The sequence below is a fragment of the Coregonus clupeaformis genome, unplaced genomic scaffold, assembly GCF_020615455.1.
Source record: "Coregonus clupeaformis isolate EN_2021a unplaced genomic scaffold, ASM2061545v1 scaf1883, whole genome shotgun sequence".
Classification (NCBI taxonomy): Eukaryota; Metazoa; Chordata; class Actinopteri; order Salmoniformes; family Salmonidae; genus Coregonus; species Coregonus clupeaformis.
In genome coordinates, this window is record NW_025535337.1 from 87,044 (window position 1) to 104,266 (window position 17,223).

A 17,223-nucleotide genomic window follows, 5' to 3' on the forward strand; every position below is an offset into this window, starting at 1 on the left:
CACGTTACTGTCTGTCATGATTAAACTACATTGACCATCAGGCATTGCGACAGGAGGAGTGCTTCTTGGGTAATGAGGAAGACAACAAAGTCAGGGAACACGTGGCCATCCAGTGGTTTAGTGTATTTAAATTATCGTGAATTAAATCCCTTTGTAATATTGGTTGAAAATTAAATAAATGTTTCTGTCTAAGGATCAGACCGACAAAACCAATGTTACTTGCATAAGGAATAGAACAGATGTTATATATAACTTCAAAGTCTCCTTTTTCGCTATGGGCCTACTGCCCAATTTCCCATGGAATGTAAGTAGCGGGGCTGCTTGCATGTTGTACAATGTACTGTCTGTAGGGTCTGCATCTTAAATTGAATATCATTTCAAAAAAAATTTGTTAAGCAATAGTAAGACATATGAACACAGTAATAACATAACGTTTTTGTTGTTGTTGCTTTCTATAGTTCCTTGATAGGGAGCTCGAGAACGACAGCTCATCAGAAATTATTCTAGACATTCTAAAGCAGGTATTACCTAACTGTCAAAGCAATATTTTTTTAAATCACGTCACACCTATTTAGTTCAAGATATAGAAACAATACATTTGGATTTCCCAGTTGGAAACCACACTAACAATGACTATTCTCACCGGTTTACAGACATGCCTTCATCCAATGTGCTGTAAACATCCTCCCTCAGTTAGATACAGGAGACTGTTTCTGTCTCAGCTCATCAAAATGGTAGGTTATTTTATCTGATATATTTTTGTCTGGGATCATTCTGTCAGAAAATAGTACACTATCATACAGTAACTGGTGCATTTATCAACTTGAATGTTTATTTATTTATATATTTTTAATCACAATTGAAAAAAACATTCAAGTTGATAAACAGGCAATTCTTACAAATTGCACACTTTCACATGAATACAATAAAATACAACTTTATTGTTAATTTGTTCAAGCGAACAACAGTAATGTGATGCTTCTCTTCCCTGTGTGTGTGTGTGTGTGTGTGTGCAGCATGAAGCCAGTGAGAGTGAGCCCCTGGATGAGCTCTATGATGCACTGGGTGAAGTCCTGGGGGTAGAGGAGGGGACAGAGTGTTACAAGAGCTATTTACTGGTACGACACACACACACATACATTTCAAAACACCACACTGTATTCAACAAATACTGTATTCTTCATTTTTACATTTTTGTCATTTAGCAGACGCTCTTATCCAGAGCGACTTCCAGTAGTGAGTGCATACATTTTTTCCTACTGGTCCCCCCGTGGTAATCGAACCCACAACCCTGCCGTTGGAAGCGCCTTGCTCTACCAACTGAGCTACACAGGACCCTTATTCTATTCTTATAAATAATTAAATGATTATTAAATTCAAGATTACTTTAATGAAATATTAATTTTATATTTACCGTGTGTGTGTGTGTGTGTGTGTGTGTGTGTGTGTGTGTGTAGCCGTGTGGAGAAGCAGTGAGTCTATCAGAGAGTACAGCTGTGATCTCTGAAGGAACTACAGGCCTGGTCACATGGGAGGCTGCCCTCTATCTAGCTGAATGGGCTCTGGAGAACACACACATCTTCACTGGCAGGTTGGTACACTAGTGTGTGTGTGTGTCATTGTGTTGTGTCTACAACAACTCATGCTGTTGTTACTACTCATCACCTCAATCTGGTGTGTGTCCTCTCCCTGTGTGTGTGTGTGTCCTCTCCCTGTGTGTGTGTGTCCTCTCCCTGTGTTAGTGTCCTCTCTCTGTCTCCCTGTGTGTGTGTCCTCTCCCTGTGTGTGTGTGTCCTCTCCCTGTGTGTGTCCTCTCCCTGTGTGTGTGTCCTCTCCCTGTGTGTGTCCTCTCCCTGTCTCCCTGTGTGCGTGTCCTCTCCCTGTGTGCGTGTCCTCTCCCTGTGTGCGTGTCCTCTCCCTGTGTGTGTGTGAGTCCTGTCCCTCCTCTCCCGTCCTACAGGACAGTCCTAGAGCTGGGCAGTGGTGTAGGGTTCACCGGTATAGCAGTGTGTAGGTCCTGCAGTCCCACCAGGTACGTGTTCAGTGACTGTCACCTCAGCGTTCTACATAGACTGAGGGACAACGTCCAGCTCAATGGGCTGGACAACCAGAACTCTCCCAGAGTGTCGGTGAGTGTGGAGGATCTGGACTGGGATGCGGTGACAGAGAAGCAGCTCAGAGAGATCGGAGCCACCACGGTCATCGCTGCAGGTAGGAACATGGCCTGGGGGGTGTTCATTGTTGTAATATCTTCTACATAAAACAAAAGTGTAGGGCTCTATTCAATCTGTAAAGCTGAAGATCTGCTTTATAGCGCAATTGACTATTAAAGGCAATGTTCCCCCCCTGTCGCGGAGACTGCCATCACAATAAACACTGCATATGTCGACTCAATCAGAAATTACCTTTACATTTTTATGCGGATCTTCTGCGATGCTTCGGTGATACGGATTGAATCCAGCCTTTAATTACAAAAAAAAGTATAGATTTCTCAAAAAATATTACGTTATTTCAAGCATTTGTGGACTGTTACCTGGCAAACTAATTGATCCAGCTTTCTGGAACAGCCCCCATGTGCTGGTGAGGTATCACATGTGTTTCCTAATTCTATTGTTGTTAGCTGCCATATGTCCTGTTGTTTCCTAATTCTGTTGTTGTTAGCTGCCATATGTCCTGTTTCCTAATTCTATGACCCAGACGGCCTGGGGCTCCATGCAAGATCTCACCTCGTGGAGTTGCAATGAACATGAGAACGGTGAGGAATCAGCCTAGAACTACACGGGAGGATCTTGTCAATGATCTCAAGGCAGCTGGGACCATAGTCACCAAGAAAACTATTGGTAACACACTACGCCGTGAAGGACTGAAATCCGGCAGCGCCCGCAAGGTCCCCCTGCTCAAGAAAGCACATATACAGGCCTGTCTGAAGTTTGCCAAAGAACATCTGAATGATTCAGAGGAGAACTGGGTGAAAGTGTTGTGGTCAGATGAGACCATAATCGAGCTCTTTGGCATCAACTCAACTCGCCGTGTTTGGAGGAGGAGGAATGCTGCCTATGACCCCAAGAACACCATCCCCACCGTCAAACATGGAGGTGGAAACATTATGCTTTGGGGGTGTTTTTCTGCTAAGGGGACAGGACAACTTCACTGCATCAAAGGGACAATGGACGGGGCCATGTACCGTCAAACCTTGGGTGAGAACCTCCTTCCCTCAGCCAGGTCATTGAAAATGAGTCGTGGATGGGTATTCCAGCATGACAATGACCCAAAACACACGGCCAAGGCAACAACGGAGTGGCTCAAGAAGAAGCACATTAAGGTCCTGGAGGGGCCTAGCCAGTCTCCAGACCTTAATCCCATAGAAAATCTTTGGAGGGAGCTGAAGGTTCGAGTTGCCAAACGTCAGCCTCGAAACCTTAATGACTTGGAGAAGATCTGCAAAGAGGAATGGGACAAAATCCCTCCTGAGATGTGTGCAAACATGGTGGCCAACTACAAGAAACGTCTGACCTCTGTGATTGCCAACAAGGGTTTTGCCACCAAGTACTAAGTCATGTTTTGCAGAGGGGTCAAATACTTATTTCCCTCATTAAAATGCAAATCAATTTATAACATTTTTGACATGCGTTTTTCTGTTGTTATTCTCGCTCACTGTTCAAATAAACCTACCATTAAAATTATAGACTGATCATTTCTTTGTGAGTGGGCAAACGTACAAAATCAGCAGAGGATCAAATACTTTTTTCCCTCACTGTAGCCTTGGATGAATTCCTTTCTAAATGGATCTATAATTTTAAGTGTCACACCTCACATCTGAAACTAATGAATCTTTCAAAATTATATATATTTTTTATTCTTCTTGTTTTTTCTCTCCCACAGAAAGTTCTGGAATACAACATGACTTCATGACAGGACCAGTGACCCGTGTGTTCCTTTACAACAGACAAGCCACCATAGAGATTATCAAACTCTACATATAATATCTGCATCCCAAGACGATACGACACCAAGCCAGACATTTATTACAGTGTAATAAAGTCTTTATTTACATCAACATATTTACATTGTGGAAAATATCCCATTTATACATTCAAGTGTTGTTTAAGAGGGGAATAAAGAGATCCACAGAAGGAGAGAGATGAGAAGGGGGAGACAGAGGAGAGAGATGAGAAGGGAGAGACAGAGAAGAGAGAGAGAGAAATGGGGAGGGAGAGAGAACAGAGACTAGCCTGATGTAACAATCTCTCTTTCCGACAGGTCCTCAAAGAAGTGGAGCATGTGGCAGTTGGTAGCCTAGCGGTTACTGGGCCAGTAACCGAAAGGCTGCTGGTTCGAATCCCGAGCCGACTAGGTGAAACATCTGTCGATGTGCCCTTGAGCAAGGCAATTAATCCTAAACCCTAACTGCTCCTGTAAGTCGCTCTGGATAAGAGCGTCTTCTAAATGACTAAAATGTTCAAGATTGGAGGCTCAAGAAGGGGGTTAGAGACAGAGAGAGATGATGTAGCGAGGTCTGTCTAACAGGGGTCAGGGTCCAGTGAGGAGAGGCAGGACGTTCTGGTCCCAGTTCTGGTCCCACCGCTGCCCTCCACTGGCCCGGAGGTTCCTCCTGAACTGACCCAGTCTGCCCTCCTCCTCACAGCCAGGGAAGCCCCACAGCAGAGACTGGCGAGACACAACATAGGGACATGAACAGGTTTTATAAAACGGGTATATTGGATCCTAGCTAAAACAGCATTCCAGCCATGTGTATATCAGACGATATACTACTATCACAGGAACAGGTTCCAGTCTGATAAAATAGAATATATTTTTGAAAAGATTCCACTTTACAGGATCATACCACTGGGAACCATTGTCAATTCTTTCGACTCAAGTGATCTCATGGTATAAATCAAGGGTAGAGTGGCAGGTATCTAGCTCCTCAGCCTCTCGCTGTCTGCTAAATAGTATTATATTACTCTACTGTACCTTGAGCTGTTCAGCTAGTTCCTGAGAGTCTTTGAAGATCAGGCCGTTCTCCTCATGCTTCACCAGCTCATGTAGACTACAGCAGAGAATATAACAGGTTTAACAGACTGACAACACAGGAGAATATAACAGGGTTAACAACAGAGAGACTGACAACACAGGAGAATATAACAGGGTTAACAACAGAGAGACTGACAACACAGGAGAATATAACAGGGTTAACAACAGAGAGACTGACAACACAGGATAATATAACAGGGTTAACAACAGAGACTGACAACACAGGAAAATATAACAGGGTTAACAGAGAGACTGACAACACAGGAGAATATAACATAGTTAACAGACACTGAACACAGGAGAATATAACAGGGTTAACAACAGAGACTGACAACACAGGAGAATATAACAGCGTTAACAACAGAGAGACTGACAACACAGGAGAATATAACAGCGTTAACAGAGACTGACAACACAGGAGTATATAACAGAGTTAACAGAGACTGAACACAGGAGAATATAACAGGGTTAACAACAGAGAGACTGACAACACAGGAGAATATAACAGGGTTAACAACAGAGAGACTGACAACACAGGAGAATATAACAGTGTTAACAACAGAGAGACTGACAACACAGGAGAATATAACAGCGTTAACAGAGACTGACAACACAGGAGAATATAACAGGGTTAACAACAGAGACTGACAACACAGGAAAATATAACAGGGTTAACAGAGAGACTGACAACACAGGAGAATATAACATAGTTAACAGACACTGAACACAGGAGAATATAACAGGGTTAACAACAGAGAGACTGACAACACAGGAGAATATAACAGCGTTAACAACAGAGAGACTGACAACACAGGAGAATATAACAGCGTTAACAGAGACTGACAACACAGGAGTATATAACAGAGTTAACAGAGACTGAACACAGGATAATATAACAGGGTTAACAACAGAGAGACTGACAACACAGGAGAATATAACAGGGTTAACAACAGAGAGACTGACAACACAGGAGAATATAACAGTGTTAACAACAGAGAGACTGACAACACAGGAGAATATAACAGCGTTAACAGAGACTGACAACACAGGAGTATATAACAGAGTTAACAGAGACTGAACACAGGAGAATATAACAGGGTTAACAACAGAGAGACTGACAACACAGGAGAATATAACAGGGTTAACAACAGAGAGACTGACAACACAGGAGAATATAACAGTGTTAACAACAGAGAGACTGACAACACAGGATAATATAACAGGGTTAACAACAGAGAGACTGACAACACAGGAGAATATAACAGTGTTAACAACAGAGAGACTGACAACACAGGAGAATATAACAGTGTTAACAACAGAGAGACTGACAACACAGGAGAATATAACAGGGTTAACAACAGAGAGACTGACAACACAGGAGAATATAACAGTGTTAACAACAGAGAGACTGACAACACAGGAGAATATAACAGGGTTAACAACAGACTGACAACACAGGAGAATATAACAGTGTTAACAACAGAGAGACTGACAACACAGGAGAATATAACAGCGTTAACAGAGACTGACAACACAGGAGAATATAACAGGGTTAACAACAGAGAGACTGACAACACAAAATAATATAACAGAGTTAACAGAGACTGACAACACAGGAGAATATAACAGTGTTAACAACAGAGAGACTGACAACACAGGAGAATATAACAGCGTTAACAGAGACTGACAACACAGGAGAATATAACAGGGTTAACAACAGAGAGACTGACAACACAGGAGAATAAAACAGAGTTAACAGAGACTGACAACACAGGAGAATATAACAGGGTTAACAACAGAGAGACTGACAACACAGGAGAATATAACAGAGATAACAGAGACTGACAACACAGGAGAATATAACAAAAGTTAACAACAGAGAGACTGACAACACAGGAGAATATAACGAGTTAACAACAGAGAGACTGACAACACAGGAGAATATAACAGAGTTCGATACACAGTCAAAACAGCACAGGAAAGTCAAACAGATCAGATCAGCACAAAGCCTCTGCACGGTGGTAACAGGTGACTGTTGAGCCAGGGTTTAGAGTATTCCCTCACCAGAGGAAGTGGATGGCACAGACAGGCAGACAGCAGCCAAACATGTCCACCACCTTCATAGGCAGGTCCAGACCACTGGACGACTTATGGAGACACACCCCCAGATCTGCTGAGCCTGGGGCAGGGAGAACATCAGTACACACACACACACACACACACAGATCTGCTGAATGTGGGACAGGAAGACCATACTAACCTAGCAGAACAGGGTAGTCCTCCGCCTCCAGCCATGGAGTACAGATCTTCACATGCTCAAAGCTGAGAGTGTCTATCAGCTTCCTGTAGTGGTCCTTCTGAGGACCCTTACCTGATCACACACACACACCCCCAGGGAATTGAAACAATACATTCTCTAGGGTTAACAGTATAGGACTGACAAGGCTTGTAAAGGTTTTTCTCAGTTGGTTTAATCTAGCAACAATAGGTTAGTTGACAATGTAATGTTTTGTGAGGCTTCTCAATCAAATCACATTTATTCATAAAGCCCTTTTTACATCAGCCTTTGACGCAAAGGCTGTGTTTACACAGGCAGCCCAATTCTGATATTTTGTCCAATTATTGGCAAAAGATCTGATCTGATTGGTCAAAAGACCAAATCAGACGCAGCATGTAAAAGCGCTTTACAGTAATCCTGCCTAGACCACACAGACCTGCAGCAGTGCACTGTCAACACTATAGTTACCTGTGATGACACAGACCTGCAGCAGTACACTGTCAACACTATAGTTACCTGTGATGACACAGACCAGCAGCAGTACACTGTCAACACTTTAGTTACCTGTGTTGACACAGACCAGCAGCAGGACACTGTCAACACTATAGTTACCTGTGATGACACAGACCTGCAGCAATACACTGTCAACACTATAGTTACCTATGATGACACAGTCCTGCAGCATTACACTGTCAACACTATAGTTACCTGTGATGACACAGTCCTGCAGCATTACACTGTCAACACTATAGTTACCTGTGATGACACACACCAGCAGAAGTACATTGTCAACACTATAGTTACCTGTGATGACACAGACCAGCAGCAGTACACTGTCAACACTATAGTTACCTGTGATGACACAGACCTGCAGCAGTACATTGTCAACACTATAGTTACCTGTGATGACATAGACCTGCAGTAGTACACTGTCAACACTATAGTTACCTGTGATGACACAGACCTGCAGCAGTACATTGTCAACACAATAGTTACCTGTGATGACGCAGATCAGCGAGGGAAGAGAAGCTCCTGCTTTCACAAACCCCTCGTAGTCTGGTAGAGAAAACACACAAGGTTAATACAAGGGCTTGTATCCCAAACACACCCTAATATAGCCAGTGGTAGAAAAAGTACCCAATTGTCATACTTGAGTAAAAGTATAGATACCTTAATAGAAAGTTACTCAAGTAACTTTTGATAAGTGCGTGAATTTCACAATTTTCCTGTTCTGCTAAGCATTCAAAATGTAAGGACTACTTTGGGGTGTATGGAGTAAAAAGTACAATATTTTCTTTAGGAATGTAAAAGTAGTCAAAAATATAAATAGTAAAGTACAGATACCCCAAAAAACTACTAGGGTGTGTACTTTCAAGCATTTTTACTTAAATACTTTACACCACTACCCTATTCCCAATGGGCCCTAAGAGGACACCACAGAGGTCTTTTAAAGTGTATCCTTCCTTCCTCACTTCCTTATAATCACTGATTAGATGTGATTGATTCTAATTAGGAATGACTAGACAGGGGAATTATAATCACTGATTAGACATGATTGATTCTAATTAGGAATGACTAGACAGGGGAATTATAATCACTGATTAGACATGATTGATTCTAATTAGGAATGACTAGACAGGGGAATTATAATCACTGATTAGACATGATTGATTCTAATTAGGAATGACTAGACAGGGGAATTATAATCACTGATTAGACATGATTGATTCTAATTAGGAATGACTAGACAGGTGAATTATAATCACTGATTAGACATGATTGATCCTAATTAGGAATGACTAGAGAGGTGAATTATAATCACTGATTAGACATGATTGATTCTAATTAGGAATGCCTAGACAGGGGAATTATAATCACTGATTAGACATGATTGATTCTAATTAGGAATGACTAGACAGGGGAATTATAATCACTGATTAGACATGATTGATTCTAATTAGGAATGACTAGACAGGGGAATTATAATCACTGATTAGACATGATTGATTCTAATTAGGAATGACTAGACAGGGGAATTATAATCACTGATTAGACATGATTGATTCTAATTAGGAATGACTAGACAGGGGAATTATAATCACTGATTAGACATGATTGATTCTAATTAGGAATGACTAGAAAGGGGAATTATAATCACTGATTAGACATGATTGATTCTAATTAGGAATGACTAGACAGGTGAATTATAATCACTGATTAGACATGATTGATTCTAATTAGGAATGACTAGACAGGTGAATTATAATCACTGATTAGACATGATTGATTAGGAATGACTAGACAGGTGAATTATAATCACTGATTAGACATGATTGATTCTAATTAGGAATGACTAGACAGGGGAATTATAATCACTGATTAGACATGATTGATTCTAATTAGGAATGACTAGACAGGGGAATTATAATCACTGATTAGACATGATTGATTCTAATTAGGAATGACTAGACAGAGGAATTATAATCACTGATTAGACATGATTGATTCTAATTAGGAATGACTAGACAGGGGAATTATAATCACTGATTAGACATGATTGATTCTAATTAGGAATGACTAGACAGGTGAATTATAATCACTGATTAGACATGATTGATTCTAATTAGGAATGACTAGACAGGTGAATTATAATCACTGATTAGACATGATTGATTAGGAATGACTAGACAGGTGAATTATAATCACTGATTAGACATGATTGATTCTAATTAGGAATGACTAGACAGGGGAATTATAATCACTGATTAGACATGATTGATTCTAATTAGAATGACTAGACAGGGGAATTATAATCACTGATTAGACATGATTGATTCTAATTAGGAATGACTAGACAGGGGAATTATAATCACTGATTGAGACATGATTGATTCTAATTAGGATTGACTAGACAGGGAATTATAATCACTGATTAGACATGATTGATTCTAATTAGGAATGACTAGACAGGGGAATTATAATCACTGATTAGACATGATTGATTCTAATTAGGAATGACTAGACAGGGGAATTATAATCACTGATTAGACATGATTGATTCTAATTAGGAATGACTAGACAGGGGAATTATAATCACTGATTAGACATGATTGATCCTAATTAGGAATGACTAGACAGGTGAATTATAATCACTGATTAGACATGATTGATTCTAATTAGGAATGACTAGACAGGGGAATTATAATCACTGATTAGACATGATTGATTCTAATTAGGAATGACTAGACAGGGGAATTATAATCACTGATTAGACATGATTGATTCTAATTAGGAATGACTAGACAGGGGAATTATAATCACTGATTAGACATGATTGATTCTAATTAGGAATGACTAGACAGGGGAATTATAATCACTGATTAGACATGATTGATTCTAATTAGGAATGACTAGACAGGGGAATTATAATCACTGATTAGACATGATTGATCCTAATTAGGAATGACTAGAGAGGTGAATTATAATCACTGATTAGACCTTTATTGATCCTAATTAGGAATGACTAGACAGGGGAATTATAATCACTGATTAGACATGATTGATTCTAATTAGGAATGACTAGACAGGGGAATTATAATCACTGATTAGACATGATTGATTCTAATTAGGAATGACTAGACAGGTGAATTATAATCACTGATTAGACATGATTGATTAGGAATGACTAGACAGGTGAATTATAATCACTGATTAGACATGATTGATTCTAATTAGGAATGACTAGACAGGAAATTATAATCACTGATTAGACATGATTGATTCTAATTAGGAATGACTAGACAGGGTGAATTATAATCACTGATTAGACATGATTGATTCTAATTAGGAATGACTAGACAGGTGAATTATAATCACTGATTAGACATGATTGATTAGGAATGACTAGACAGGTGAATTATAATCACTGATTAGACATGATTGATTCTAATTAGGAATGACTAGACAGGTGAATTATAATCACTGATTAGACATGATTGTAATTAGGAATGACTAGACAGGTGAATTATAATCACTGATTAGACATGATTGATTAGGAATGACTAGACAGGTGAATTACAATCGCTGATTAGACATGATTGATCCTAATTAGGAATGACTAGACAGGTGAATTATAATCACTGATTAGACATGATTGATTCTAATTAGGAATGACTACAGGTGAATTATAATCACTGATTAGACATGATTGATTCTAATTAGGAATGACTGACAGGAGAATTATAATCACTAATTAGACATGATTGATCCTAATTAGGAATGACTAGAGAGGTGAATTATAATCACTGATTAGACATGATTGATTCTAATTAGGAATGACTAGACAGGGGAATTATAATCACTGATTAGACATGATTGATTCTAATTAGGAATGACTAGACAGGGGAATTATAATCACTGATTAGACATGATTGATTCTAATTAGGAATGACTAGACAGGGGAATTATAATCACTGATTAGACATGATTGATTCTAATTAGGAATGACTAGACAGGTGAATTATAATCACTGATTAGACATGATTGATTCTAATTAGGAATGACTAGACAGGTGAATTATAATCACTGATTGGACATGATTGATTAGGAATGACTAGACAGGGGAATTATAATCACTGATTAGACATGATTGATTCTAATTAGGAATGACTAGACAGGTGAATTATAATCACTGATTAGACATGATTGATAATAGGAATGACTAGACAGGTGAATTATAATCACTGATTGGACATGATTGATTCTAATTAGGAATGACTAGACAGGGAAATTATAATCACTGATTAGACATGATTGATTCTAATTAGAATGACTAGACAGGGGAATTATAATCACTGATTAGACATGATTGATTCTAATTAGGAATGACTAGACAGGGGAATTATAATCACTGATTAGACATGATTGATTCTAATTAGGAATGACTAGACAGGGGAATTATAATCACTGATTAGACATGATTGAGTCTAATTAGGAATGACTAGACAGGTGAATTATAATCACTGATTAGACATGATTGATTCTAATTAGGAATGACTAGACAGGTGAATTATAATCACTGATTAGACATGATTGATTAGGAATGACTAGACAGGTGAATTATAATCACTGATTAGACATGATTGATTCTAATTAGGAATGACTAGACAGGGTGAATTATAATCACTGATTAACATGATTGATTCTAATTAGAATGACTAGACAGGGGAATTATAATCACTGATTCGACATGATTGATTCTAATTAGGAATGACTAGACAGGGGAATTATAATCACTGATTAGACATGATTGATTCTAATTAGGAATGACTAGACAGGGGAATTATAATCACTGATTAGACATGATTGATTCTAATTAGGAATGACTAGACAGGGGAATTATAATCACTGATTAGACATGATTGATTCTAATTAGGAATGACTAGACAGGTGAATTATAATCACTGATTAGACATGATTGATTAGGAATGACTAGACAGGTGAATTATAATCACTGATTAGACATGATTGATTCTAATTAGGAATGACTAGACAGGGGAATTATAATCACTGATTAGACATGATTGATTCTAATTAGGAATGACTAGACAGGGGAATTATAATCACTGATTAGACATGATTGATTCTAATTAGGAATGACTAGACAGGGGAATTATAATCACTGATTAGACATGATTGATTCTAATTAGGAATGACTAGACAGGTGAATTATAATCACTGATTAGACATGATTGATTCTAATTAGGAATGACTAGACAGGGGAATTATAATCACTGATTAGACATGATTGATTCTAATTAGGAATGACTAGACAGGGGAATTATAATCACTGATTAGACATGATTGATTCTAATTAGGAATGACTAGACAGGGGAATTATAATCACTGATTAGACATGATTGATTCTAATTAGGAATGACTAGACAGGGGAATTATAATCACTGATTAGACATGATTGATTCTAATTAGGAATGACTAGACAGGGGAATTATAATCACTGATTAGACATGATTGATTCTAATTAGGAATGACTAGACAGGGGAATTATAATCACTGATTAGACATGATTGATTCTAATTAGGAATGACTAGACAGGGGAATTATAATCACTGATTAGACATGATTGATTCTAATTAGGAATGACTAGACAGGGAATTATAATCACTGATTAGACATGATTGATTCTAATTAGGAATGACTAGACAGGGGAATTATAATCACTGATTAGACATGATTGATTCTAATTAGGAATGACTAGACAGGGGAATTATAATCACTGATTAGACATGATTGATTCTAATTAGGAATGACTAGACAGGGGAATTATAATCACTGATTAGACATGATTGATTCTAATTAGGAATGACTAGACAGGGTGAATTATAATCACTGATTAGACATGATTGATTCTAATTAGGAATGACTAGACAGGTGAATTATAATCACTGATTAGACATGATTGGTTAGGAATGACTAGACAGGTGAATTATAATCACTGATTAGACATGATTGATTCTAATTAGGAATGACTAGACAGGTGAATTATAATCACTGATTAGACATGATTGATTCTAATTAGGAATGACTAGACAGGTGAATTATAATCACTGATTAGACATGATTGATTCTAATTAGGAATGACTAGACAGGTGAATTATAATCACTGATTAGACATGATTGATTAGGAATGACTAGACAGGTGAATTATAATCACTGATTAGACATGATTGATTCTAATTAGGAATGACTAGACAGGTGAATTATAATCACTGATTAGACATGATTGATTAGGAATGACTAGACAGGTGAATTATAATCACTGATTAGACATGATTGATTAGGAATGACTAGACAGGTGAATTACAATCGCTGATTAGACATTATTGATCCTAATTAGGAATGACTAGACAGGTGAATTATAATCACTGATTAGACATGATTGATCCTAATTAGGAATGACTAGACAGGTGAATTATAATCACTGATTAGACATGATTGATTCTAATTAGGAATGACTAGACAGGGGAATTATAATCACTAATTAGACATGATTGATCCTAATTAGGAATGACTAGAGAGGTGAATTATAATCACTGATTAGACATGATTGATTCTAATTAGGAATGACTAGACAGGGGAATTATAATCACTGATTAGACATGATTGATTCTAATTAGGAATGACTAGACAGGGGAATTATAATCACTGATTAGACATGATTGATTCTAATTAGGAATGACTAGGACAGGGGAATTATAATCACTGATTAGACATGATTGATTCTAATTAGGAATGACTAGACAGGTGAATTATAATCACTGATTAGACATGATTGATTCTAATTAGGAATGACTAGACAGGTGAATTATAATCACTGATTAGACATGATTGATTAGGAATGACTAGACAGGTGAATTATAATCACTGATTAGACATGATTGATTCTAATTAGGAATGACTAGACAGGTGAATTATAATCACTGATTAGACATGATTGATTAGGAATGACTAGACAGGTGAATTATAATCACTGATTAGACATGATTGATTCTAATTAGGAATGACTAGACAGGTGAATTATAATCACTGATTAGACATGATTGATTCTAATTAGGAATGACTAGACAGGTGAATTATAATCACTGATTAGACATGATTGATTAGGAATGACTAGACAGGTGAATTATAATCACTGATTAGACATGATTGATTCTAATTAGGAATGACTAGACAGGTGAATTATAATCACTGATTAGACATTATTGATTAGGAATGACTAGACAGGTGAATTATAATCACTGATTAGACATGATTGATTAGGAATGACTAGACAGGTGAATTACAATCGCTGATTAGACATTATTGATCCTAATTAGGAATGACTAGACAGGTGAATTATAATCACTGATTAGACATGATTGATTCTAATTAGGAATGACTAGACAGGGGAATTTTAAATAGCCGATTAGACATGATTGATTCTAATTAAGAATGACTAGACAGGGGAATTCAAGTGCTCCACCTCATGGCTTTCATCTGTCCAGTCTTTTCTAATCAGAGATGACTTCAAAAGAAGGACAGATGGGGCCCAACTGCAGATGATAATGATTACCTTCCAGAGCCTTCAGCAGAATGGAGAAGTCCTCATCCTCTGTTGAACACAGATAGGTGAAACAGTGAGAGACCCTAACAAGTATTTACACCTTACAACTGTATGTACTTACGTTGTACACATGGCAATTAAACAGATAGAGCCAGGATTGTATTTTATGTCCAACACAGAAAACCTATAGTCTGATCCTCATCCTGACCTGACTCCAAACAGAATGTAAACTGGCTCCAGTCTGATCCCCATCCTGACCTGACACCAAACAGAATGTAAACTGGCTCCAGTCTGATCCCCATCCTGACCTGACTCCAAACAGAATGTAAACTGGCTCCAGTCTGATCCCCATCCTGACCTGACACCAAACAGAATGTAAACTGGCTCCAGTCTGATCCCCATCCTGACCTGACACCAAACAGAATGTAAACTGGCTCCAGTCTGATCCCCATCCTGACCTGACACCAAACAGAATGTAAACTGGCTCCAGTCTGATCCCCATCCTGACCTGACACCAAACAGAATGTAAACTGGCTCCAGTCTGATCCCCATCCTAACCTGACACCAAACAGAATGTAAACTGGTAAAAATCCAGAAAAACGTTTCAATTTAAACTGACAAAATGCAGAGTCTCCTGGTGCTTCTGAAATTGCACCCTATTCCCTATATAAAGTGCACTACTTTTGACCAGAGCCTATAGGGCTATAGGGTGCCATTTGGGACGCACTCTCTGTCTGTAGGGTACTGACCGGTCCAGCTGGTGCTGCTGATCAGTAGGGCAGGTCGACCAGAGGTCAAGGTCACAGAAAGGTCACTTGGGTCACGACCTGTAAACACTGTCCTCTCTGTCTCACCACCAGGGGGCTCACCACTGTAACAGACACACAGGGGTTATATAACCTGTGTTATAACGTGTTATGACATGTCTATGATAGTGTAATATATATTTTTATGATAGTTCTTTCTCTCTCCAATGTAACAGATACACAGCGGTTATGAAATGTGTTATTACATGTCTGTTAAATGTATTTGATAGTGTAATAACATGATAATAACTGTTCCTTATACTGTCAAAAGGCAAAGAAAGCAGCCCAAGACCGGCAACGTTGGATAACTTTAGTACAGGCCCTATGTTCCTCCAGGAACCAAGAGGATAACATTAGTACAGGCCCTATGTTCCTCCAGGAACCAAAATGATAACTTTAGTACAGGCCCTATGTTCCTCCAGGAACCAGGAGGACAGCTTTAGTACAGGCCCTATGTTCCTCCGGGAACCAAGAGGATAACTTTAGTTGTCTATGTCTTGGCCAGCCTCATCAACAGACTACACTAGACTCACCAGACCTGGAACTGAGGGTCAGTCTTGGCCAGCCTCATCAACAGACTACACTAGACTCACCAGACCTGGAACTGAGGGTTAGTCTTGGCCAGCCTCATGAACAGCTGGTGCTGTAGATCCACTGGAGTCTCCTTGAAGATAGCAGGTGGCTTGTCATACAATGTGGTCGCCCTATAGGGGGAGAATAAGACAATAAGTCATGACAATAGTAGTCAACTATCTTCTCTTTCTGTTGCCTGTAAAACCAATAATCTGGGAAAGACCAATACTACTTACAGACAAGATAGCTATAGACAGACAATAGTTTGATAGGAAACCATTGTCATGTAGATATGTCTCCACATCCTGTCATGTCTTTAGATATGTCTCCACATCCTGTCATGTCTGTAGGTATGTCTCCACATCCTGTCATGTCTGTAGGTATGTCTCCACATCCTGTCATGTCTGTAG

General features: G+C 38.7%; 2 protein-coding genes across 2 annotated transcripts; one reads left to right on the forward strand and one right to left on the reverse strand.

Moving 5' to 3' along the window:
• The first annotated feature begins 73 nt into the window (after nucleotides 1-73).
• On the forward strand, nucleotides 74-4,031 carry LOC121570173 (protein-lysine N-methyltransferase EEF2KMT-like). Its single transcript, XM_041881673.2, has 7 exons — nucleotides 74-304; nucleotides 459-521; nucleotides 654-734; nucleotides 1,017-1,118; nucleotides 1,458-1,591; nucleotides 1,961-2,211; nucleotides 3,883-4,031. Exons 1-7 carry the CDS (start codon nucleotides 179-181, stop codon nucleotides 3,981-3,983), a joined length of 858 nt encoding a protein of 285 aa, XP_041737607.1. The 5' UTR covers nucleotides 74-178; the 3' UTR covers nucleotides 3,984-4,031.
• A 441-nt stretch (nucleotides 4,032-4,472) lies between these two features.
• LOC121570339 (chitobiosyldiphosphodolichol beta-mannosyltransferase-like) lies at nucleotides 4,473-16,961 on the reverse strand (the record flags this gene model as incomplete). Its single annotated transcript, XM_045218891.1, has 8 exons — nucleotides 4,473-4,668; nucleotides 4,975-5,050; nucleotides 7,099-7,213; nucleotides 7,295-7,405; nucleotides 8,309-8,368; nucleotides 15,444-15,482; nucleotides 16,184-16,305; nucleotides 16,834-16,961. Coding segments are annotated over 8 exons (789 nt in total), but the record flags the coding sequence as incomplete, so codon positions are not given.
• Between the last annotated feature and the right edge of the window lie 262 nt (nucleotides 16,962-17,223).